General features: G+C 51.5%; 1 protein-coding gene across 2 annotated transcripts in view; it reads right to left on the bottom strand.

The window, feature by feature from the left end:
• TLN1 (talin 1) overlaps positions 1 to 23,962 on the bottom strand; it is a 31,356-nt gene that overhangs the window by 4,432 nt on the left and 2,962 nt on the right. Inside the window, exons 1-48 of one of the 2 annotated variants that reach the window (XM_023727524.1) lie at positions 22,214 to 22,367; positions 20,160 to 20,322; positions 19,819 to 19,916; positions 19,432 to 19,561; positions 19,175 to 19,327; positions 18,779 to 18,921; positions 18,544 to 18,671; positions 17,811 to 17,871; positions 17,099 to 17,203; positions 16,586 to 16,741; positions 15,713 to 15,814; positions 15,458 to 15,534; positions 15,059 to 15,239; positions 14,757 to 14,870; positions 14,549 to 14,657; positions 14,121 to 14,329; positions 13,874 to 13,972; positions 12,685 to 12,852; positions 12,047 to 12,341; positions 11,289 to 11,455; positions 10,402 to 10,530; positions 10,114 to 10,230; positions 9,902 to 10,015; positions 9,559 to 9,693; positions 9,277 to 9,405; positions 9,016 to 9,118; positions 8,664 to 8,872; positions 8,149 to 8,268; positions 7,743 to 7,940; positions 7,408 to 7,547; positions 7,127 to 7,220; positions 6,935 to 7,024; positions 6,698 to 6,820; positions 5,467 to 5,610; positions 4,811 to 4,972; positions 4,424 to 4,564; positions 4,148 to 4,329; positions 3,581 to 3,713; positions 3,260 to 3,361; positions 3,000 to 3,170; positions 2,756 to 2,905; positions 2,541 to 2,642; positions 2,342 to 2,461; positions 1,446 to 1,592; positions 1,106 to 1,272; positions 759 to 942; positions 543 to 668; positions 327 to 443 (exon numbers count right to left, since the gene is read on the bottom strand). In XM_023727524.1, the coding sequence (XP_023583292.1) occupies positions 327 to 443; positions 543 to 668; positions 759 to 942; positions 1,106 to 1,272; positions 1,446 to 1,592; positions 2,342 to 2,461; positions 2,541 to 2,642; positions 2,756 to 2,905; positions 3,000 to 3,170; positions 3,260 to 3,361; positions 3,581 to 3,713; positions 4,148 to 4,329; positions 4,424 to 4,564; positions 4,811 to 4,972; positions 5,467 to 5,610; positions 6,698 to 6,820; positions 6,935 to 7,024; positions 7,127 to 7,220; positions 7,408 to 7,547; positions 7,743 to 7,940; positions 8,149 to 8,268; positions 8,664 to 8,872; positions 9,016 to 9,118; positions 9,277 to 9,405; positions 9,559 to 9,693; positions 9,902 to 10,015; positions 10,114 to 10,230; positions 10,402 to 10,530; positions 11,289 to 11,455; positions 12,047 to 12,341; positions 12,685 to 12,852; positions 13,874 to 13,972; positions 14,121 to 14,329; positions 14,549 to 14,657; positions 14,757 to 14,870; positions 15,059 to 15,239; positions 15,458 to 15,534; positions 15,713 to 15,814; positions 16,586 to 16,741; positions 17,099 to 17,203; positions 17,811 to 17,871; positions 18,544 to 18,671; positions 18,779 to 18,921; positions 19,175 to 19,327; positions 19,432 to 19,561; positions 19,819 to 19,916; positions 20,160 to 20,289 (6,474 nt within the window). In that variant the 5' untranslated portion in view covers positions 20,290 to 20,322; positions 22,214 to 22,367. Of the gene's footprint in view, positions 1 to 326; positions 444 to 542; positions 669 to 758; positions 943 to 1,105; positions 1,273 to 1,445; positions 1,593 to 2,341; positions 2,462 to 2,540; positions 2,643 to 2,755; positions 2,906 to 2,999; positions 3,171 to 3,259; positions 3,362 to 3,580; positions 3,714 to 4,147; positions 4,330 to 4,423; positions 4,565 to 4,810; positions 4,973 to 5,466; positions 5,611 to 6,697; positions 6,821 to 6,934; positions 7,025 to 7,126; positions 7,221 to 7,407; positions 7,548 to 7,742; positions 7,941 to 8,148; positions 8,269 to 8,663; positions 8,873 to 9,015; positions 9,119 to 9,276; positions 9,406 to 9,558; positions 9,694 to 9,901; positions 10,016 to 10,113; positions 10,231 to 10,401; positions 10,531 to 11,288; positions 11,456 to 12,046; positions 12,342 to 12,684; positions 12,853 to 13,873; positions 13,973 to 14,120; positions 14,330 to 14,548; positions 14,658 to 14,756; positions 14,871 to 15,058; positions 15,240 to 15,457; positions 15,535 to 15,712; positions 15,815 to 16,585; positions 16,742 to 17,098; positions 17,204 to 17,810; positions 17,872 to 18,543; positions 18,672 to 18,778; positions 18,922 to 19,174; positions 19,328 to 19,431; positions 19,562 to 19,818; positions 19,917 to 20,159; positions 20,323 to 22,213; positions 22,368 to 23,962 lie in introns of those variants that run through there. The other variant, XM_004372288.3, reaches the window with a different exon arrangement.

Genomic DNA, 23,962 nt, shown 5'->3' with positions numbered 1-23,962 from the left:
AAAGACAGCATGTTAACAGAGCCTAAATGCTTTGGAAATGTTTGGAGAGGGTGAAGGCCAAGAAGAGGCCAATGAATGTGGCAACTTAGGAGGACATGGGTGATTCTAAGGAAAGTGAGAGGGTGATGGTGAAAGAATAGAGGTTGTAAAATGCTGAAGAGTAAATGGGTGAGCAAGTGAAGGACATGAGTGTAGCTCACTTAAGAAGTTTGGTAATGAATGTGTGAATGTTTGTATTTCTGTAATACATGTGAAATAAAATTCATAGTCTACCATGATGTCTCTCTCTCTGACCCAAGTCCCTGAGGCCTCAAGCTTCCTCTCACCGCCAGTTCCTGCCGTATGTGTTCTGTGGTTGCCTCCAGGGCTCGTGTGCCTTTCGTGGCCTCATCTTCCACAGCTTTCACTGTCTTCAGCAATGATGTCACATTGGTCACCATCACCTGGGGCATCAGAAGAGTGGGGGAGGGGATCATTTTAAAGAACAGGAGGAAACACATTAATCCCCTCCCTCTCCTGCTTTCATTCTCATTCCTTCCAACCTTGGCAGAGTTCTTGAGCTGCCACACAGCAGGGTCGTCCCCAACTTTGCCAGCTGCAGCCTTTGTTGCACTGATAAGGTCTCCCAGAGCCTTGGCCACATCTTTCACTGCATTGATCAAAACCACCTGTGGGGGAGGGAGGAAACTGTGGTTTGTGGGAGGAAGAAGGGGGCCAGGAAATGGTTCTGGCCAGAATTACGGGTGTCAGGTGGATACCTGGGTCTCAGGGTCCTCGGCTCCCAGGCTAGCTGCACCCAGCTTGACCACATCAGCGAGGCGAGTAATGGTAGACACGGAGGACTGGGCAGCCTGAGCCAACTTCTCCTGGCTCCCAGCTGCATTCTGCACCAGGACCTTGGTGTCCTCTACCAGCACCTTTGCAGTCTTCAGAATGCCCTCCCTAAGGGGGGGCCCAGTCTAGTCAGCTCTCCTCAGCTCTCTCCCACCCCCTTCAGTCTTTCCAAGGTTCCAGATCCAGGTCTGTCCCAAAGGAGCTAATGATATCATGCCTCTTCTGGCCCTTTCCCCCAACCTGCCTCCCTCAGGCCCAGTTTCCCCCTCACCGGTGGTCAGCGAAAGTTTCAGCACCCTCACGATTGAGTGTGCCAGCTGTGGCAAACATGATGGTGGTGTCAAGGTCAGCAATGATACCAGACACAGCACTAGCAGCTGTGATGCAGGCCTGGGTGCCACGATTCCCAGCCTGGAGTGCAGCCAGGACGTGGGAGACCTGGGGTATAGAAAGTTACATGGTGACTGGAGAAGGTGCCATGTGAAAGGGAAAGGTTACCCATGCCAGGGACAAGAGACAAGGATAGAGGCTGGGAAGGCTAGGGGAGGAAGAGAAAGGCTGCAGGACTGGGGAACCAATCCCAGGGATGTGCCCAGGGTGAGCACACTCACCTTCTCAGAGACTCTCCGGGCACATTCTATGAGTTCCTTCTTGGTGTAGGCATCGCTGGGGCTGCACTGCAGGGCGCCTGCCTTGGTGACCAGAGCAGAACAGCCATGCCCCAGCTCCTGTACCCGGTGCTTGATATGGGAACCTATCTGTGAGCAGATGGGAAAGAGATGCATTTTACCAGGGGCACTCAGAGCAGCCCTACTGTGCATGGAGGTGTGTTATGGAGGAGTCAGTAAGGACCTCGAAAAAACAGGCATTACAGATGAAAGGAGCTGTGAGAAAAATCCCAGCACATAGACCTTTTCTGTTTCATATCCTTTAGGCAGAAGGTCACCTCCTACACATGGAAAATGTCAGCCATGTAGGCACCAGCTGGTGAGGATTGTGTTAAGCGTGGTGGGGAAGAGGGAGAGAAGCACTTGATGCTTGGTTGTTTGAATCAGAGAGCCACAGATTACAGTTTGGCTTGTATAGGGTCGGAGGTGGGATATTGAGGGTAAGGATTAGGTATGTCAAGCTAAGATCCAATTACTTGCTTTGTTGGAAAGCCAGGCGCTTAAGGAAGGAAGAGCTTCACTGGTCTGCCACAAGGAAGAACTAAGAAAGGAATCCAAACTTGAGGCATAGCCGAGAAGCAGCTGTGGGCCCAGAATTGGGGAAATATCTAGATCCTGAGCTGTTATCCCTGTGATTGAAGGCTCCTGTCCCTGTGCCTATCCAGAGCCCGGACGACTCTTTAGTGGTATGGCCCTGAGGGTGTGTCCCCCTTCCTATGAAAGACTAGAGGGAGTGCAAGAGGGGCAGCCCCAGAGGCTGACATGATGGGAGTAAGGGGCAGGTCCCTGGGATTTCCTGCGAGATGTTACAGGAAGGTCAGCGCTGCCTCTGTGTTTACCTCTTCATTTTCAGCAGCTACAGCTGCAGGCTTGGCCTGTGAGGCCAGACGGCCATAGTCACTGGTCAGCTGGTTAGCGAGAGGGCCCAGCTCCTCAGGGCTCGTGTTTGACTTCGTTACCTGGTGATAATGGAAGAAGTGAAGTTATGTTCAAACTCAGCTCTCCAAGGGCAGTCCTCTTATAATCTCCCAAACTCACCATCTCCTGAACAGTGACAGCAATGGCCTTGGCTGTCCGCACCATAGTTGTCTGGTAATCCACAAAGGAACCTTCTGGTTCTCCCATTAGTCCTTCATCTAGCTGAGGGGGGAAGGAGGAGGAAGGAAAAAAAGAGTGTCAGGGTCTCTGCCAATGTGCTTGGGGACCCTGGCCCAGGGTGGCCTCAGTGCCTACAGGCACCTCAAGACTCTAACCTGGTTGATGGCCTGGGTGATCGAGTCCACCATGCCACCGACGACCCCGGCAGCACTGGCTGCCTCATTGAGGGTTGTAGTCAGGTCCTCTACGGCCTCTGTCATCATCTGTACAGCCTCCTCCAGGGCTTCCTGGGTGTGAGCTGCTTGCTGTGGGTGTGGGAGGGAGTGAGTGGAGGGGCCCCACTGTTCCTGCTTCTCTGATCTCTTCTAGCAGTGGACCCTCCCTCCCAGCCCTCAATACCTTGGGGTTACCCCCAGCCTCCTTGGCTGTATACAGCAACTGCAAGGCAGACTCTGCCAAAGTTTTCGTCTGGTCCAGGAGTGCCATCTGCTGTGGGTGGCTCAGGGTCTTGGAAGCAGCACCCACTGCAGCCAGGGTGAGTGGCTCAAAGTACTGGGCCATCTGGGACACCTGACGCAAGGGGTTGGGATGGGGTCAGCAGGGCCAGGCACCCTTCCTCACCCTACCCCCTAGAACTCCCCACTTATCTCCCCAGGCACCTTGTGTCCCAACTGAGAGGCCTCGGCCCGGGCAGCACTGGCCAGCGGCTCGATGAGGTGGGAGATCTCCTGCACTGCGGTGAGCATCTGAGTGTGCAAGGCCTGGAGAGGAAGTGACGTCAGTCCTGACTCTGACCCGGAAAAGGACCCTCTGGTTGCACAGAACCCCACTCTTCCCTCCATACTGAACTAACTAACCCACCTTGGCAGGCCCCAACCCCTCAATGTCCCTATGAAGCCTACTCTCTGATCCCCCCATCTTCCTCAAGTCTGACATCCCTCTTACCAGACCCAATCTTTCGAGTAACTCTCTTCCCTCACCTCTTGAGAGATTCCTTCACGGGGAGCCAGCTGTTGGCTGATTGCAGCAAGGGAAGCCTGGTCCAGGTCCCGCAGACAGCTGTTCAGAGCTGCAATGGCTGACTCACACTCCAGCTGCCCTGGAGCCTTGTCCCTGCAGACACATCACAGGCTCCAACACCAACACCAAACAAAAAAAAACCAAACCCATTGCCGTCGAGTTGATTCTGATTCATAGTGATCTTATAGGACAGAGGAGAACTGCCACATAGGGTTTCCAAAGAGCGGCTGGTGGATTCGAACTGCTGACCTTTTGGTTAGCAGCTGTAGCTAGCTGTAGATCTTAACCTGTGCCACCAGGGCTCCCTAGAATTACCATATGACAGTGTAATCATAACCCAAAACACCACTATTCAGAGATTAAAGCTCTCCCCTTAAACCGAGGATAGCCTATCTTCTCCCGTGTCTCCTGAATCTTGGACCACAGGTGTCCTCCAGCACCATGCCATCTAATCGCACCTAGGTGCCCAGCCCCTCCATTCTGCCACAGTATATGCCCCCCATACTGGTTCTCCACCCTCTTAATACCTCATGCTTGTAATAAGCTTCTTGATGGAGTCCGAGACAGTACGGGAGTGGCCAGCTAGCACTGACCAGCGTGGGGGGTCCCGGGGATTGACTGCTAGGGCCCGGGCTGTCTGGATTAGTCCCCCAGCACTCTCCAACATTGTCTTGGCAGAGATAACAATGGGCTCCATGGCAGCCCGGCCCTGGGAAGAGGGGAGGCAGGGAGGTCAGTCTCAAGACTCCCCAGAAGATGAGGTGCTAAGCTGGCCCATCAGTTCTCCCTTCACATCGCCTCACCTCAGGGCTGATCTGGGCAGGAATGCTGGAGAACTCAGGGTTGGATGCAAAGGCACTGAGATTATCCACAGCCTCCAGCAGAGGGGCTGTTGCTGCTCGGCACTGGGCCCGGTTCTCTTCTGTGAAGGCCCCATCTAGTGCCTAAAAGCAGGAGTGAGAGAAGCCCTCAGGACTCAGGCTGGCTGTAGGCATAGGAAATGAGGCTCAAATCTGTCCCCTAGGGCTTCAAGGGGTTTGGGAAGAGGTTGGTGATGATCAGTGTGGATTGGAAAGGGCTTTGGCTCAGGCAGACGGGATTTGGTAGAAGGTCCCAGGGAATGAAGGGGGACTCAGAAGAGAGAAGACTGGACAGGTCAGGGAGATGCTCGGAATTCAAACACTGGGAACCTTGATGGTCTTGACAAGATTGGCTGTGCTGTTGGCCACCTCCTTGGCTGACTGTACAAACTGGCGCTTGGCGGTTGGATTGGCGGTGCGGGCAGAAGCCAGGCGGCAGCTGTTACACAGTGCAGAAGTGTGTTTGGCCACAATGGTGGCTGCAGAGAGCACCTAAGGAAATAAGACACATTGAAGACCCACGATGAGAGTGGGAGGGACGTGTACAGACCTAAGGAGGAGCCAGTAGCTATATCCTATTGGGGGATGGGCAGCTATATCCTTGGAAGTCTAATCAGGAAAGACAGAGTCACCTGAAGTCAAGATTTGGGGAGCTAGAGATACCCCTGGATAAACTGGGTGTGGGGCAGTAGGAGATGGTAGATACAGAGATAAAGAAATCTTAATAGGGGCAAGTGGGAGAGAAAGTGCAAACATTATAGAGTTGTTGCGAATTTAGCAATAACTGAAAGAATGATGATGAGATACATGGCAGGAGGAGACAATTACCCCAGGAGAAGCTGTGTCTGGAAAGTCAGAGATGGGTCCCTGCCCTTCTCTCCTTCCCTGCACGTCCCACGTCTCTCCCTCTTTTCCCACCGGCATGGGTCCATTCTGGCTCAGTATTCTTATCCAGACCTGCCCACAGAATCTCCTCCCTGAGTTACCTGGGCCTGGGTACAGCCAGGCTCCCCCAAACTCTGACAGGCCATCTGAATTGCCTGGTTGGCACGGGCAAACTGTGTGGGCTCCACCAGCCCTTGCTGTCCAGCTTGGCTATTGGGATCAGAGACACCAACCAGGTATGCAGCCTAGGGAAAGAAAAGGGGGATGGGGTGAGGAATAAAAACTGCAGGTGGGAACTGAATAGTAATAGTGGGGGACAAAGGGGAGTAGGGGTAAGTTTAGAGCCCAGGGTTTTTTCCCAGTGGTCTATGTAACTAAACATATATTAACAAACTACAGTTACACTATAAAACTAAACTACATTGAAAACCAACTCTGTTTTGTTTAAATGTGTTCAAACATTTCAGAAAATTAAAAAAGGAAAACCACATAGTAAGGGCTTCATCAAACTTCTACTTAGATGTGTGTGTGTATGCTGAGGCTTTAGGTAAAAAGTACTGTTACTGTAATAGTAAAAAAAATTTGAAAGCCATACACACACACACAAAGTCAAACCCTCTTTTAAAGATAATTCTAAAACTATGGAGGTTGTTAGGCTAATTAACATTTAAAGTGCCTCCAAGCTTCAGAGATTTGGAAAGACGGAAGGAATGGGTATAATGGTTGCCAAGGGAAACACTGTTATAATTTGAGGAACATCAAAACGTTTGACTCATACTTCGCCCAACATAAAAGGGCGAAGGGGAAATTGGGGAGATTGAAGAAGTGCGATGGTAGGTTTAAAGGGCAGAAACAGTCTGAGATGAACTCTCAGGCCAGTTTGTTTTGAAGATTCACTTACTAAAGCAAAATACTCTCAGAACTAACAGAAAGTGGTTTTATATTTGACTTTGTAGAAAAAGGCAAGGTTAAGTGGTTACTCAAACAACTAGAAAATTGGTCACTGGTACCATTTTAATAAATATTTACGTGAAAAAATGATTCATATATGCTAATTAGTACATACTGAGAAAGCTGCAGCTGGAAAAGCCCTAGCAGCTGGACAGTGTGATCATAACCCAAAACACCACTATTCAGAGGTTAAAAAGATCAGAACTGTTGGTGTTCCATGATTACTGACAAATGTATCTACTTCAGGAGAAAAACCCAGCCTCCATCAAGCTGGTTTTGAAAATGTAAACTTCTTGGTTTATCTGTGTGTGCGTCAGGCTGAGAGGAGGTAAGGCAGGGAAAGCCGGGGTTACTCTCCAGGAATCATTTCAGGAAAATAACCTGTGCAGCTGCCTCGGTGAAGCCACAGAGTGCCTTGGAGGCTGTGGCAATAGCCTCCCCAAATTCCGGCAGGTTTCCGTTCTTGGCATTTTGGGAGATCCCAGTCATGGCCTCACCCAGCACCTGGGAAACAGAGGGCATCAAGAGAGTAAGATCCTGTCCTCAGAAGGGTAGAAAAGCATCTGGTTATTTCCATCTCCCTGGCTTCTTCCTTCCAGGGCTCCTGTCTATACTTACCTTTGAGTTCTCCATTACACTGTCCAGGCAGCCAAAGTAGGACATGTCATTGATAGGCTGGACTGGGTTCTCCAGGAGTTCTCGAACCGTCTGGTTAGGGGGAGGAAGAAGTGAGATCCAAGATACCTCTTTCACCCCCAAGCCCAGAACACCTTTCTCCACCTTGACTGTATTTAGCCTGCTACTGCCCACCTCCAATTCCCGCAGGGCATTGTCACATTCTTTCTGGCCTGGCGCCTGCTGGGTGCACATGGTAATGAGTTGGTTGATGCTGTCAGTCACCGCCCTGGGAGGGACAGAAAGTTGAGTGAACGGGTGAATAGGGAATCATTCCTAGGTCCTACATACACAGGACGTCTCTAGCTATTTCTTTTTTGCCTGTAACCACTCCTAAGCCAGGGATTTCTCATGAAATGCCCCCTCCCTAGTCTTCCTCTAATATTCTAGGTCTGGGCTTCCCAGTTCCTACTTACCGGGCAGCTGCAGCCAGTTGACTCTTGAGGTTGGGGGAAGCAGGATCTGTAGACAGGGCCTTAGCAGCCAGAAGAAGTTTGCTTGAAGACATGGAGATGCCCTTCAAGTTGGACACAACCTGGGCCCGATCCTCCTGGCTCTGTTGAAGGTGAGAAGGTCAACACATTGTCCAGTCCTTTCTTATCTGCCTCTAAAAGGAATCTTCTTTCCCAGACACTCAAGTACTGCTAGAGACTGGGGAGGGGAGGGAGCCAGAAGGTCAGGACTCTGCGGTCACATAGGTGTCTCCTACCTAACCCTTGAAGGGGACACGCAACCAGACCCTCTATCCTACCGGAGCCTGTCCTGCCATCTCCACGCCAGCTTCCAGGAAGGTGCTGAAGTCCTGTCCAAATCGACCCGAGGCTCGAGCCAGGTCCTGAGGGGTTCCCCGAGAGGCCTGCACCAGTTCTGTGGCTGCCTGATTCAGCCCAGCAGCTGCCTCATTCAATCGGCTCTGAGCTTCTTGAAAGGTCCCAGTGCTGGGGGGAAGCTGCAGGGTCAGAGAGCACATCAGAAGGGAGACTGGGGAATGATGTGAGGTAGAGTTTGGGAAAAGAGGGCTGGGAGGGTGGGCACACCAGCTGGGATTGATGAAAGGGGATAAGCCAGGGAAGCTGGGTCAAAGGAGAGGTCTAGAGGTAGGAAGGAGAGGTTTGTAGCGTTTTGGTTCTGCTTCCCCCACGCCCCAGTCTCCCTACCGAGTCACTCAGGAGTCTCTTGCTGGCATCGCCAACTGCCCTTAGAGCGTTATCCACGTCTCGCTGGCCGGGCAGGCAGCTGACACAGCGGTTCAGGGCCTGGGTCACTGCTTTAGCCACCTGAGATGGGAAAGGAGAGGGAGTTGCCAAAATGGAAGCAATCTGGGAGACCCCTCCTCTACTCACAGGACATGGGACAGAAATAGCTCTACTGCCTCTGAGAGTGAAAGAGGAAAGGGTGTGGAGTAGCTGAACAGGCCAAAGTCAGAGTATCAAGTGATACTGATCAAACTTTTCCAAAGTTGGTGTTTAGGCCCAAGCCTTAGTTTAACTGAGACACTTCTGCCAAGACTGAGAAAAAGAAAGAAGGGTGAATCCAGAGAGGAGCTTTCTACAGCAGAGCTGAGAAGATGCTCCTCTGCCAGTGTGGGTGAGACTTGGGTGCTAAGGACATTTTTGCCCCAATCAGGGACCTGGGGGAGAGGAAGGGAGCTGGCCCCTTTCTAACACCTGACCTGGGCAAGCCGCTGTTGGCTCTCAGGGTCTCCTGGATGGCCAGCTGCCTTTTTAGCCTCCTCAATGAGGCTGCTGGCCTTGTCCAATACATCACTGGCCGTGTCAAGCACAACGGCCTGCACTGCAGGATCTGATGTCAGGGCAGCTACACCCCTTGCAGCCTGGGCCAGTGCCCGCAGCCCACCTGCCACATCCCGAGCTGCAATGCCTGGGAGACACAGGAAGGAAGGGAAAAGAGTTATCATTGCCAGGTCCTGATCCCAGTGGTTTCCTGTCAGCCCCAATCTCTTACCAGCTCCTCTTCCCCCACCTCCCTCATCACATGCCCCATTTCTGGCTCTGTCCACACACCTGCATAATTCTCATTGCCCTGGGCCACCTCCCCTAGGAGCTGGGCAATGGCAGAGCTCACGGCTTTGGTGCTGTTACCCAGGTCCTGGGCACACTTCTCCATCTAGGGATGAAGGTGGAAAAGTCTTAGGGGCTCAAGTACAGGAGTTGGGGAGGGAACGTAGTTGGGGAGAACTGATAGTTTAAATGGAGTTTCCGGGAGCTCTGGGGCATAGCTGGGAAAACTTCAGGATCTAAGAACGACATCTTAAGAATCCTTACCGTCTCCCCAGGTAAGGGTTTAAGTTTGCCATCCCGAGCTGCTGCCTTCACTTCCTGCAGGTCTTTCTCTAGATTCTGGACCACACTCAGTGCAGAATCCATCTCCAAAGGCCCACATGCTTCCTGAGCCTACCAAGAGAGGAAGGTGGGTTTTGGGTGTAGGAGGCACTGCTGGGTCTCACTGATTGCACGGTTATCCCTGTTTTAGGTTATTCTGCACGGATTCTCCACCATCCCATGATTCCACCCTCATCTACCCAAAACCAGAGCTGGCTCCCATACCTTCTGGGCAGCAGTACGGAGTTCAGCCAAGGCAGTGCCAAGGTTCTTGGCACACTGACTCAGCTGCATGGCAGAAGCCTGATCCTGAATCGTGGGTACTGAGGCCTTCGCAGCTGCCACCATCTTCCCACCAGGCTGTTGGGGAACAGACAGGCAGATTAAGTGTCCTGCCCTCTCTCTGGGTTTGGAGACAGTTACTGATGATGGTCAGGAGATGGGGAGCACTAGGGATCACTTTGTAAGAACTAGGAAAGAGGCTACTGGCAAATTTAAACTGTGGGTGATGTAGGGTCTTGGCAGAGTGTGAAGGGTCTGGTCTGAGAGGTGGGCAGCGGGTCCTTGCCTGTAGAAAGCTCTGGCTGGCAGCAATGAGGGCTAGCTGAGCACTGGGACTGTCAGGCTGAGCTTGGCTCCCTCGAACGCCCTGCACCAGCAGTGGAATCTGCTCTGCCACAGCCTATAGGTGAAAATGTCATCAGAGTCATCTCTCCACAGACTGGGAGGAAGTCTCCCTCCCCTCACACCTCCCCCATCCCTCACTTCCTGGAGCATCACCTTGCAGCTCTGCACCAGCAGGGGCTGGGGGCCAGCAGAGGCCTTAGGGGTGGAGGCTGCATGCTGGGCCGCAGCGATGGTCTGTGTGGCTGAGGCTGCAGCCTGCTTGGCTGTGTGCTATGAGAACGAGTAGTCAGCATAAGCCCCAGGCCACAGTCCTTGGCCTACCTTGCCCATGCTACCTATCCTCCGAGGAAATATTAATAGACTCTCCCACCATGTCTCCCCCACTTTCATTCCTCCCACAGCATCCCAGTCCCCTGCTCCCGGCTTATTTCCCAGCCTTACCTCCAGCCGCTGCACCAGCTTTTTCTTGATAGCATTCTGCGCAGCCGCGTTGGTTGCCATGCGCAGACCCTCAGCTGCCTCCCGCAGCCGCTGCTGCTGCTCCTCACTGTCGGGATGGGCGGCTGCCCCCTGAGAGAGGTGGGTGGACTGACAGTCACCACCCAGCAGCCCTCTTTCATACCTTTAAACTCAGTTTAGAAGTCCCTTATTCCTGAAGTCTTCCTCAGTGACCCCCCTGAAAGGATTCCCTTCGGGATGCTGAGATCCTTTCTTTAGGTAGCACTGTTTCTTCTCCTTCTGCTTGGGGAAGGGGTCATGTTTTCTCCCCCCCAAAATACCATGGGGGTAAGTAGGACTCCCTGGCAAAAGGATAACTTGGTTTCGAGCAGGGATCTCAGGAATACTGAAGCAGGGCACCTGGCTACACCTGTAGACAGAAGAGCCCGAGCTTAGGGAAGCTGGGACTTTTCTGGACTTCCTTCCAACGGTCTTCTGCATCCTTGGGCCTCTGTGTCCCACTGCCTTGTCATTCTCTGTACTGCTAGCAGTGGAGACCCTGGGAATGAACGCTTATGTGCAGAATGCAGGGGGGACCAGGAAGGAGAGCAATCCCAGGCAGGTGGTGCAGCAGAGGAGGGAAAAGTAGGCACAGCAGACCTTGGACTAAGAGGAAGAAAAAGGGTTGTGGTTGCCTGGAATGGTCAAAGAGTGGTCTGGGAAGCCTGGGCCCCACCATCTACCTGCAGCCTTGGGGCTCATTTACTTCCTGAGTGTTCCTATATTTGCTCTCTTGTATTTTCTGCTATTCCTGCCTCTTCCCCATCAGATGAGAGTGACCATCTATGACTCTACTTCCAGTCTGGGGCTCTGCACAGAAAGCTCTGTACCTTGGCAGCCTCCACCATCTTGGCTGTGGCATCAGCCAGGATCTTGGCAGCGCTTAATAGTTTGCATGAGTTCTCCAGGTCACTCTCCCCCTCGGCATCAGCCTTGATAGCATTGACTAGGTCAGAGGTGGCTTGGGCTAGGATGCGGGCCTGTCGTACCATCTCACCTAAGAGGACGGAACACAGTCACATGAGACACTGAGGGGGTGTCAGGGGTAGGGACAAGATGGGGGCAGGTAGTGCAGCGAGGAAGATGGGGCTTTTCGGGACAGTCAAGAAACTGGCACACGTTCTTAAAGTGACTTCTTCGGGGTTATTTCCTATTGGGTTTAGGATCTTGGATAGGAACAGATTTCCCAGTGGGCTTTTATGGCAGGAAGGATAGTGTCCACTGGGAATTTTCAGCAAATGGTCTTGAGAGAATGAAATTTTCTTTGTGAAGGCTTTTGAGAGTGAAAGGGTGAGGTGGAGTGGGGAAGTCTTTCTCTTAATGCCACTTTCCATGTACTGTTAATGTATACTTTGGTACATACTTCAAACGCTCTAAGGAAGGCAGAACCGGGATTGTATTTGTTTTACAGATTGGGAGTCAGAGGCTTCAGAGAGATTAAGAAACCAGGTTATGGTTACAGGGCTGGTAAGGTCACGTTGTGCTGGTCCTTAGGGCTGAAGTGGCTAGTCTGCAGGGAGTTTTTACTGGGCTTGGGGAATCTTACTGGGGTTCTCTGTCTTCCTTGGAGGTAGGGGCAACTCCTTACCAGCATCACCCATGGAGCTGAAGATGTTCTCAGTGACAGTAAGGATGGTGTCAGTGGCCTGGTCATAGCGGCCAGCAGGCCCAGCCCCTGTGGTGTGGGTCCTCACATGCTGTAGCAGCTCATTCAGGGCCTGGGTGACAGCTGTGGCTGCTGCTCCTACCCCTCGCAACAGCTGTCCATCCTCTGTGGCTGCCTGGGAGGCAGACACACAGCCCTCCACGGCTTTGGCCACCAGTCGTCCAGCCTCTACCAGCTGCTCTTGGCAAACAGGTGAGCTGATTGTAGGTGCCACCACCTGTGTGCAAACTGAGTGTCAGAGAGTATGCAAGGGGAAGGTGTCATGAAAACCAAAACCAAACTCATTGCTGTTGAGTCCATTCCGACTCATAGCGACCCTACACGACAGAGTAGAACTGCCCCATAGGGTTTCCAAGGAGCAGCTGGTAGATCTGAACTGCCGACCTTTTGGTTAGCAGCCAAATGCTTAACCACTGTATCAACAGGGCCCCAAGGTGTCATGAGGTGGGCTATTTTTGGTGTTCACAAGTCACTGGGAGGAATAATGAGATGTGAAGAACCAAAGGCTCTTGCGGCACTATCACCCCTTGGCACACTCCAGAGCAACCTTTGGGGCTCACCTTGGTGCAGGCCACCAGCTGGGAGGTAGACAGGGCACACTGAGTTGCTGCAGCAATAACCTGGGTCTGAAGCCCTGAATCCTCTGTCCGCTGGGCCACGCTCTTGGCCTTGAGGACCAGAGCAGCTGCAGCACTTGCCACTGCCTTGGCTAGTTGCATGAGCACGTCCTGTGAGGAAACAGCAGTCAGCACAGCCTGAGACTGGGCTTGGCATCCATGGACCCTTCTCAGAGGCATAAGCTGTTTCATTACTCCCAGTGACTCCAATCACAGGACAGTGTATGCAGGAGCAACCAGAACCTACCCCAAGCCCCTGCCTTGAGCCCCCAGCAGGACAGAACCCCCACCAAGGAACAAACCCACACCAAGAGAAACAGAGCCTACACCAAGGGAGAAAATGCATGAGGCGGATACACTCAGCCGTGATGGGAGGCAGGGACAGTGCTGACAACAATGGGATGGGGAGTGAGGTGCCTCTCAGGGTCCCCCCAACCCTCAGCTTCTTTTCTGCATTTCTTCTCAATCTTGGTTTGGAAGCAGCCATCCTGTAGTCTTGGGAATAAGGCCCTGTACTAACCCTCTCTGATCCCATTTCCCCAAATCCTACCTAAGCAATGCCTCCCCGTCTCCCATCATATTCTGCTCCCCCAGAAGGCTGCGGGAGAGGTGCAGAAACGAGTGTATGCGGCTCAGAGAGGACAAAGCTGGGAAGGCCCAGGCCAGAGGCCGTTACCGTAGGGGGATCGGGGGGAGATCGAACCCCAGCCCCTCTGGGTGCACATATCTGCGTGGTAAATCCAGGATGAAAAATCAGCAGTGGAAATCGACATAGGGTGGGGTGGGGGGAGAGCTAGAGGAACAGTGTCCTCAGGGGGGTGTGGTCTAAAGGACTGGAGGAGAGTTCAAGAGATCCTCCAATTGGGGTAAGGGCTATGTGTGGGGAAGACAAGGGACTACAAAAAAAGCACCAATAAGGGCCAAAAGTGAGCTAGTAGATTGCAGTTTAGATTCAGGGGTTCTGAATTCTCAACCCAAAAAAGGGATTGGAGGTTCCCAGTGTCATCCTCTGGAAAAAGAGGTTCAGGTTGGTTGTGAGGGGTCAATTCATAGAGGCAGGGACCAGGAGCTGGATTCAGGATCAGTGGCTCCCCTAGAAGCTGGGGCTTGAGGGATTGGGTAAGTCACCAACCTGGAAGTGGGGGTCAGTATCATTTTCCCCAATTTGCTGCAACAGCTCCCCACTGGCCTGGCCCACGTTCCCAGCTGCCTGCAGCAGGTTCTGACGGGGCTGTGGAGAGTGAACACCAGTCAGAAGCTGCTCCACCCCTGCCCATGTACCCATGGGGTCCATACCTCCTCCCTGCAACTTGGACGTGCCCCCTTTCCCTTGGGCTCCAACCCTCTCTGCACACCAGCCCTGCTCCACGGCCCCTGACCTCAGTGCTGGCTGGCTGGGCACTGCGCAGCAGTTCTGACACGGCCCCCGCAAGGCCCTTTGCTGCCTGCAGTAGGGGACGGCCACTGCCACCCTCATCCTCCAACAGGGCAGCCAGCAGCTTCACCCCACGAGACATCTCTGTCAGGTTTGAGGAGATTGTGGTCACTGCACAGCCCACTGCGGTATAGTCCGTCTCTGCAGGGTCTCCTAAGGGGAGAAGGAGGAAGGGGAGCATGTGTGAGGGACGACTAGATGATGGGCTGGGGAAGGAGCACAGCCAGTTAGTCATACACATAGCCTGAGGGAGAGACATATAGTACACACCGTTCCTTCCAGAGTGAGTCAAGGCACAGTCACGCTTATGCTTGCGCACACTCACTCTTCCCCTTCCCCCAACAGACACAAACAGGTTGGCATCCAGCTTACCTGCTGTCAGGTTCACCACGGAGGCAGTACCGGCTGTGATGGCATCTACCTGGGAGTGGATCTCATGCTTTGATTCATCCATCTTGTTCTTACGCCAGGCCTTAGACGCCTGAAAGAAGGAAAATCTCAGGATCTGCTCAGGTTTGGTTAACCCCAAACTTATCCCTTGAAGTCCCAGCTTCTGGCCTCTCCTCCATTCCATACTCACAGCATCCTGGCCAAGAGGGGGCAGAGTGTCAAAGTCATCCAGAGTGGCCTGGGCAGCCTGCACAGCCTGCATGCTGGAGTTGATGGTTCCAGTGAGCGCCTGCTGGGCTGAAGTCTAAAAGACAAGGACAGGAGTAACAGGGACTGGACTGGAACATTTAAAGGAAAGAGAAGATGAGAGAGAACCAGGCTAGGGACAAGAATACAAATAGAGACACACGAAAAGACTGCTGAACTCCTGGCTAGGCCTGGCTGAGGGTGGAAAAAAGGTGGGTACCTTGGTGGGAGTGGGGGAGCACTTACCAAGGGAGGCATGTGTCCTCGGTGCATCTGGCCACTGGTAATCTGCTGCTGGGCAGGTGGCATGCTGCCCATCTGGAAATTCTCAGGACCCGAGGCTCCAGAGCGCATGATGGCAGGCAGAGCCACAGAACCATGCTCCACTTTCCCCATGCGGTTATACTGCTGCTGAAGGACTGTCGACCTAGAGAGGGGCATCCTATGGAGTGCTCAGAGCACCTTCTTCCTCTCTACCCATTCCCACCCAGTTATACAATCTCTGCAGGTCCTGTGATCTGGGGGTGTGCAAGGTCTCACTGGAGCCTGCCACTCCCAGTGATTTCCCACCCCTCAACAGCCCTTAGATTCAAGCCTTGACTTCCCTCCCCCTGGGGGATGGGATCAGTCCAACTTCCTTCGTACTTTTTGGGGGATACCGAGTCCTCCAGCATAGTAGACTCCTCGTCTCCCTCCAGCCCAAAGTGATCCTTACTTTTTTTCTGTAGGAAGAAATAAGGAATAAGAGTTGGGGCAGTTAAGGAAGAGGGAAGTGTGGAAAGGTAGCTTCTTTTTTCCCCAGTCAGCCATTTTCCAGAACCTGGGTCCCCATTTCTAAAAGACTGGCTTGGGAAGACGGTAAGGGGAGATTAGGATAAGGCTGGGGCAGGCAGTCCCCACCTTCTTCAGGATGATATCAATGTAGCCGGCAATGAGCTGTGCGATCTGCTCCCCCTCAGTCGTCTGTACTGAGTAGTAGCCATCTTGGTAGTCCCCGAAATCCTAGGGTAACAGGGTGGGGGCTCAGTGGGAAAGCTTGAATCTACTAATAGAAAAAGGTAGGATGGGAGCCCCAAAGTCAAGCTGATAAGGGTGCCTTCCCATGCCAACAGCCCTCTAGGAAGAAGCCCACCTTTCTTCAATCTCCTGTTTCTTTATTTTCCTCCTTGGAGGAAACTATCTTATTTCTGAGGAATAATCATTATGCTATACAGTTTCTAATACATGTAATTTAAGAAATCTCTTTTCCCCTCACCCTGATAATAAAATTGGGAGGACGTGAACATTTGTCGTTAAATGACCACACTTGAAGGCGAGCACCAGTAACCAAAATGGAAAAATAGCATTTACTATAATTTCTATTTTTCTCAGTGGGGCATTTCATCAAGTTCGTGTCAGTTTTCAATCCATAACACCAACATATAATCGGAAGAGAAAAACTACTGTATACAGTTGCTGCTGAAAGAAGGCTTGTTTTTCTTCGATCACCTCTCTTTTTTCTCCCAATTATTCCTATAATCTCAGCTTGCTGCTTACATTTTTGTTTTTGTTGATTTTAAAGACTAAGTTCAAAACCTGTTTAAGTATCACTCACTTTGCAGGAGGGAGTCTCTCTCTCTACTCTAAGTTCATGTTCCTGCAATAGTTCCAAAGTTCTTCTATTTCCTGGAGTCACATTCAGTGCACCTACCCCAAGGGAGAGGGAAAGGCTTCTTCTGCTGCTCATTCTCTGAAAATTCCAAAGCTCTTTCTCCTCTGAGCTCCAAGACTCACCAGGGTGAAGCTCTTGGGAGAGGCAGCCCAGCGTTTGATATTGGTGAGGTTCCATTCCTGGATCACCTCCTTGGTCTTCTCATCCACCCGCATCACACACTCCTTAGTGATGCCCAGAAGCCTGGGCACTAGCTTATTCTTTCCTTTCATTTTTTCCTGTGAGGTAGAAGTATTGTTGGTGTTACAGGTCAGAGGTAAGATGAGAGGTGACTGATCAGATCTGGATCACAAGGGAGTGCTGAGGTGGTCAGGAGAGCTAAACCACATGTCTATGGCTGCACCCAGGACAAGGCTGTGTGAGGGAAAAGGGAAAGGCAGGGAAACGCAGGGCAAGAAGCGAAGTAGTGGTGGAAGACTGACAATGGGGCAGGTTTCCACAAGGTCTAAGCAAGGTGGAGAACGGGACTCTTAGGGAATGATATGTAACTGTGGACAAAGTCAGGGACTTTCAGAGAATAAGGAAAGCGCAAGAGCAGGAAACAAGGAGGGCAGTAAGAAGAATCCATAACCCACCTTAACCAGGAAAAAGGAGACACCGTACGTCTTGAGGGAACGGGCTAGCTTCACGTAGCGTACCTTGGCCTCAATCTCACTCATCTGCCCACAGTTCTTGTGTGCCTATATGGAATGGGGAAGGAGTTAGCAAAATATAGAGAGAATATCACAGATAAGGAGTTAAGCTAGGGTGTTAACTCTAATGGGAGAGTATTACGGGGACACAGGGAAGGTTAGGGAGTATAGGATATGACAAATGAGAGGGTGATGAGGCTGATAAAGGAGATGCAGAAGCGATGGGCTCAAAGGGTACAGTTAAGAAACACGCAGATTTTCTGAGACATGAGTCGATAGGAAGTAGAAGGGCAAACAGAAGGCCTTTTGGGCTGAGTATTCAAAAAGGAGAAATGATACCTTACATTTGTACAAAAACTATTGTTTTTACAGTAATTTCCTGTATACTTTCTCATTTGATTCTCTAATCAGTCCTATCCTATATTAGAGGTAAAGAGAACAAGAATATCGAATTAAATTCCACAGCAAAAGCAGTATTGGAGCTGAGACAAAAAGCCCAAGTCTCCTGCTTCCTAAGCACAGGAGATACGGGAGAACAGTTTGGTGGATAGCAGGTGGGAGAACAGTGGGGAGAGGGCGGGGGTTCCTTGAGTCAGTAGGATTAAGCAGCAAAGCTCCCGGGTCACCCCAAACACTTGGCCCCACCCCCATTCACCTGGAAGATCTTACGCTCTCCCTTCTGCTTCACATACTCCTTGGGCAGGAAGTCCTTCAGGCTACACCAGAAAAGGGAGGGTCAGAATGTAGTGGACAGCATCAGGGGATACGTGGGCCATGAACTGCGGGCCTAGGGGTGTGAGGAAATGTCTAGGACAGTCTTAACTTTGGGGAGAAGGAAAGCTCTGAGAGAACAAAGCCTGGACTGTCTTCTGAAATAGAGATGACTATGCATTACCTCTTGAATGAGGCCTGTGTCTTTCCCTGTAGGGACTGAGGAAACTTAAGTTGGAGGCTCAGTCCCTGAAGGAAAGAGGGTTGAGAGCTCCATTTCAGGGAACTAAGAGAAAGAGCTCACTAGAAGGATGACTACGTTCTCAGGAAGCTGAAAAAGTCACACCAAACTCTATACATTCTGACGAATACCAGTGGATAAGACTTGTGAGACTTATTTTACGCTGTTTCCCTCTGGCTACTGTAATTGAATTCTTCAGAGAATCTCAAAAAAGCTTCACGTTTGTCTGAGGGCGAGGGGAAGGGGCAGAGATTTTAGACCACATTCATGTTGCACATGGGGCCAGTGAGGAGACAAATGGGTGATGGCAGCTAAAATGGTACCCAAGTGGGCCAATCCCTGGTTCCTCAAAGAGGAAACGGGGAGAAGGGCCTTTTGGGGTCACAAGGGCAAGGAGTCCTGGGCCCTGACAGGGTTATGGATGTGGGTCACTCACTCGAGGAAGCCAGCCTTGTGCTTCTGCTCATTGTGGGGCCCAAACTGGATCTGGCACTGGAAGCCAGCAAACTCACAGGCCTTGTCGAAGGAGACAGGGTGAGAGCCATTCAGGATGTCATCTCGTGCCTGGAGAGCACAAGGAGAGGGGGCAAATGAAGTGTGAGTGCAGGGATAACCCGTCACTGTGCTTCTGCCTCTCTCCCTCCCTTCCCCCCAGCCAAGTCCTTCCATACCTGCACATAAAGAAGGTTCAGCTGTACAGGGTCCCGGGAATCCACATTCTGGTCTGAGTAAAAGAACTTCCTCCGCAACAGAAGTGTTTCATGCTCCTCCACTCCCTGTTCCCTCAGTGTCCGCCCATGGTCCAGCCAGTTCACTGGGACACAGACAGCCCCTCAATGCCAAGCTCCACTGACCCCAGGCTGTCTAGTCTCTGGTTTCTTATTTCTTCACTGCCTATGTTCCCTCACGAAAATGTTAAGTTCCGTGAGAGTAGAGACTGTTTTATTCACTGATATATCCCCACTGTCAAAAAGAGTACCTTGCACAAAGCATATGTTCAATAAAGAATACAGAGCTGCTCCCCACCCAGACCGTTTCCAGTACCCTCTTTTTCCCATTTTGCTTACACTCATCATCTGTGTGCAATTTTTGCTTTAGTTTCTCCATCTTCTTTTCATCTCGCAGCAGTGTCTTATCCTTTCGTAAGGTCCCTGTCACCTCATCCTTTTTCTCTTCCATCAGCTCTCGAACCAGTGAATACTCATCATGATTGGTGATGCCTGGGGGAGGGGGTTGGTAAGGTAGCATCTAAGAACTGCATCCATGTCTTTTGGGAGAGCTGGAGGCTCCCTGCCAGGCCCTCACCTCTATCAAGACCCCTTACCAATGCGGGCACAGATGGTCATGAGCATGTCGGTGACGGTCTTAGAGTCATCCACCATGATAGTCTTCACAGTTCCGTCTAGCATACGGATTTTCAGAGGTCTCTGTTTCTTCCTGTACTCCATGGTGTCCTGTTGGGGCAGGAAAAGGAGGTAGGGGGCCTCTTAGGCACCTCCTTCTTACAGGCCCATAGAAGAGGAAAGTGAATTACTGAAATAAAGATTATGGTAGTAGTTCACTCAAAAGCATGACTGCCTGTAATAGATACAAAGCACTGGGGTGTGGGGGTAGGGTCACAGACACAGATGTGGGTGCTGAAAGTAAGAGGAGGGACAGGGGGTAGTTGATGGAAGGAGATGTTGATGGTACTTGATGGAGTAATACTCACTCCATTTCGGAGCATGTAGTAATCCAAAGCTTTCCCGGCCTCCAGCCATATACCCTTTTTGGGGTCATCATCTGACAGAAACAGCCCAAAGTCGCTGGCTAAAAGAGAAGGTGGGTTACCTCAGACTCACGAAGACTCCAATGTGGCTGAAGGACTGCACCATTGCCCCTTACTATTTCTCCCATGACCCTGGGCCTAAAGGGGAGGGAGGGAACCGTGGAGTATAGACCTGAGGGGTAAGTAGACTTGGGGGACAATAGGGTTGCCCCTCAAGGCTGAGAGCCTGGGAATGGGAAGGGACTGAAGATCCCCACCCTAGCCATCCAAGCAGCCAGACTCACGAGGGCCAGCCAGGGCTTCTGGGATACGCTCGCGAATGATGCGGCAGGCGTCGTACACCATGGTAGACGGCTCAAACTGCATTGTCTTCACCACATTCCCAATGCTGATCTTCAGTGAAAGTGCAACCATGGTGGCGGCTTCTTCTCTCCAGCCTGGCTAGACCTGGCCCATAGCATCAGGGCATAAGAATACACCCTCATGGGAGGAAAGAAGGCCCCTCCCGATGGAATCCCAGGGAGGCGTGTTGTTGAATGGAACTCACCAAAGCAGATAGCAATGAGGTTGTTTCATTTAATAATTCTGAAATTTTAGATTATTTACATCAAAAAGACCAGCCTTAACCTAAGATGTCTGAGGGAGAGGCTGGTCTTCAAGGCCCAATAAACCCGCTGCTGTCGAGTCATTTCTGATTTAGAGCAACCCTATAGAACATAATAGAACTGCCCCCATAGGCTGTAAATTTTTACAGAAGCAGACTGCCACATCTTTCTCCCACAGAGGGGCTAGTAGGGTCAAACTGCTGACCTTTCAGCCGAGCGCTTTAACCACTGCACCACCAGGGCTCCATCACAGCCCAATAGCAGGTCTCAAATGTAGTGCTTTTTTGAGGACACTGCCCTGCCCTACCACTGGAATTTGTGTCTCCTTCTTTCTTCCAAGTGTCTCTCTCTTGCCCCTTGCCCCTGCTCACCTCCTTTCCCAGCCCTGCCCTCTGCCCTGTATTTGTCTTTTCCTGGTTCTGTATTTTTCCCTCGTCTCCGACTGTGTCCTGCTGGCTTTTCCCTGTCTGGGATTGTCAGAGCTCTGGTCTGACGCATATGACCTTCCTTCTCACAGTGTTAGCCTCCTCTGCGAAATGGCCGCACTATGCCAGATAATCTGCAAGGGCTCTTGAAGCCTGCAAACACTGACTTTATCTAGCTAGTCTGGCAGGGAGGCCAAATACTGGCTCTTCAGTCATCTGGGCCTACTCTCGTTCCAGAGCCTTCCTCTAATGTGAGATGTGAAGAGTCTCCCTGAGGAGCTTTGCCCTGTATTTGGATTCCCTGACCGTGAAGCTAGAATTATGATTCGTCAGTCCAAAGGGCTCTCAGGAATTACCTAGTAAACTCTTCAGTTTTGCAGAGGGGAAAACAGACCCTAGGAAGAAAAGCTTCAAAGCAGGTCAGAGAAAGTTACCAAGTTAACACTCAGTTCTCACTGCAACTCCTCCTGTGCTTTCTCCTCTTCAGCAAGTCCTTCTCAAACTCTGCCCTCAACCTCAGCTGCCTCCCCTGACAGTATTGTCAGTGCAGCTTAGGATACTAGTTATCCCCCACCCTCCTGATGGGCTGGAGGAGCCACTAGAGGCAGCAGGCGGCACATAGGAAGCAACAGGACAAGTCTGCCTGGCAGCTGATGATGTGCCCCAGCTCAGTACAGGGACTGGCTGCTTCTTAACTAAGCAAATGAGCAAATCGAGGTTGCCCATTCCCCTCAGGGCAAACCGCCAGCCCCAAGGGAGAAGAAGCAGGACGGGCGAAAGGAAAGAGCCCTGGTGGTGCGCAGTGGTTAAGCACCGGCTGCTAACTGAAAGGTCGGTGGTTCGAACCCACCAGCCACTACCAGAGAGAAAGATGTGGCAGTCTGCTTCTGTAAAGATTTACAGTCTTGGAAACCCTATGGGACAGTTCTACTCTGAGCCGGACTATGATAGGTTTTTGAGGTGGAAAGATTGGGAAGCAGAGGTGGGAGTATTAGGATGAGAGCTGTTGAGAAACAGAGAATTGGGAAGGGGTATGGTTTTGGTGGAGAGGTGGGGGGGGGGTTGGAAATCTAGGTAGAAACAGGAGGCAGGAGGCAGATCTGGGCAAGGTTTAGATCAGGGGTCTAGTATCCAGTGGCTGATAGACCATTTCTGGCCTTATAAACAGTCCAGAGTCTTAAAAGAAGAAACCATAGCCCACTCTTTATCTTCACTCACAAACAAGAGAGGACTCTCCCAGTTTCCCCAGTTCTAGCTCTCTGCCCACCTCCCCATTCCTGGGGTACCTTTCCCAATAGCTGAACAGACCTGACAGTGGGGTCGCTGACCACGGAAGAGTCAGGGCTGGAGGGTCAGAGAAGCTGAAGGAGCCAGAGGAGCTGATGGCAGGACTGAAAGGCCCCTTCATCCTAAGCTGAAAGTACGTCTCCCCCCATTTCCTCCGGACATATGGACACCCCCTTCTTCCTCAAGCACGGAAACCTCTGGTGAGACCCCGATAAGGGACTTGAGTCATGCCTACCCTCACTTCCACGCCAGTCCTGAGTGAACCTCCACACCGTTCCAAAGCGTAAGGGGAGGAAAGGGAACCGAACAGTGCACTGCGGGCAGGAGTGGCATGGAACAGGATGCCTGGAAGTCTGGGGAGAAACTAGCTTACTCCTTCTCTGGTCTGACAACTTTGCACCTCTTTCCATCATTTTTTTAATGGAATAGCAACATCAGCCCCCACTCCCGTGTCCCCCTCTCAGGGAACTCCTCCTCCCTCAAGACATTCCTGAGATGCATTCCAGAGGAGTTGGGCAATTATGGTGGTGGTGGTGGGGGGGGGTGATGGAGGACAGGAGGTCAAATCCCAGCAAGGAATGGAATTTAAGTGTATTAAGGAGAAGGAATTTGGGGTACATAGAGAACACAGTCAGAGAAGATACCCACAAAGAGAGCTGCGGGAAGATAAGGAGTTACAGAGAGGAACAAAGGGAGAGAGAAAGCTGAAGACAGGCAGAGTGCAAGAGGGTTGGGGGAGTAACACTCAGTCTGTTACCAAATTTGGCCTCTGAGTCCGCGACCGCGGGGGGGGGGGGGGGAGGTTGTGGGTGAGACTGACATATCCGGCCTCAGGCTGCTGAATGCTCATTTAGGGCTGGACTGGGCAGCTGAAGGGCTGGACCTGAACTCCCCTACCACAGCCCCTCCCGACCTACACCCCTATCCCACACACACTCATCCTCCCCAAATGCACCCCAGCCTATGCACAGAGATCCTTCCCACCAAGCTACCTACTTGGTATCTCTTTACATACATGTTATCTCAATCCCACAGCTCTACACAGATCCTGTTACAGCCTCCTTATCTTCCCATACAGACCCATCCATGTGCACAGCTTCCCCACAAATATACCTCCATCTCTAGCACACAGCCCTCACCCCAACATCTTTTCTTCTATTATGTATACATTCTCTCTCCATTCACCCAACAAGCATTCCTTGAGGGCCTGTTGTGGGGAAGGTGCTGGGTCACACTTTTCAGTGGCTGGGAACTAAGATGAGTAGACATAGCCTTCGCCCTCAAGAAGAGAGAAGTGGATCAGCCAAGTACAGAATTTAATAGAGAGCAGGATGTGCTAAGAGCCTGGAGGGGTGTGTACACAGAAGAGATCCTAATAGGCTAGGGAATGGGAATAAAAAATCTCCACGAAAGAGGTGTCATTTGAAGTTAGACTTTTAGAAACAAGGATAATAAAAAATAATAATAATCTATCATTTACTGGCAAGGTATCAACTGCTTTGTATACGTAACCTCATTTAATCGTTACAACAACCCTGCAAGGTAGGTGCTATTATCTCCATTTTACAGCCCAGGAAACTGAGACTCAAAAGAAGTATTTGTTCAAAAAGTACTTGTCCAAAGTCACACAGCTAACAAGTTGTAGAGCCAGGATCTGAACTCAGGTTTCTCTGACTCCAAGGCCCAAGCTCTCTCCACTATGCCAGCCGAAGACGAGACAAGGGTAGCATTCCAGGCAGAGAATAGCATAAGCAAAGGTGAAGAAACAGG

This window comes from Trichechus manatus, unplaced genomic scaffold, assembly GCF_000243295.1.
Source record: "Trichechus manatus latirostris isolate Lorelei unplaced genomic scaffold, TriManLat1.0 scaffold00016, whole genome shotgun sequence".
Classification (NCBI taxonomy): Eukaryota; Metazoa; Chordata; class Mammalia; order Sirenia; family Trichechidae; genus Trichechus; species Trichechus manatus.
The sequence above is the reverse complement of the archived record's forward strand: the minus strand, read 5'-3'. Positions and strand labels throughout refer to the sequence as shown.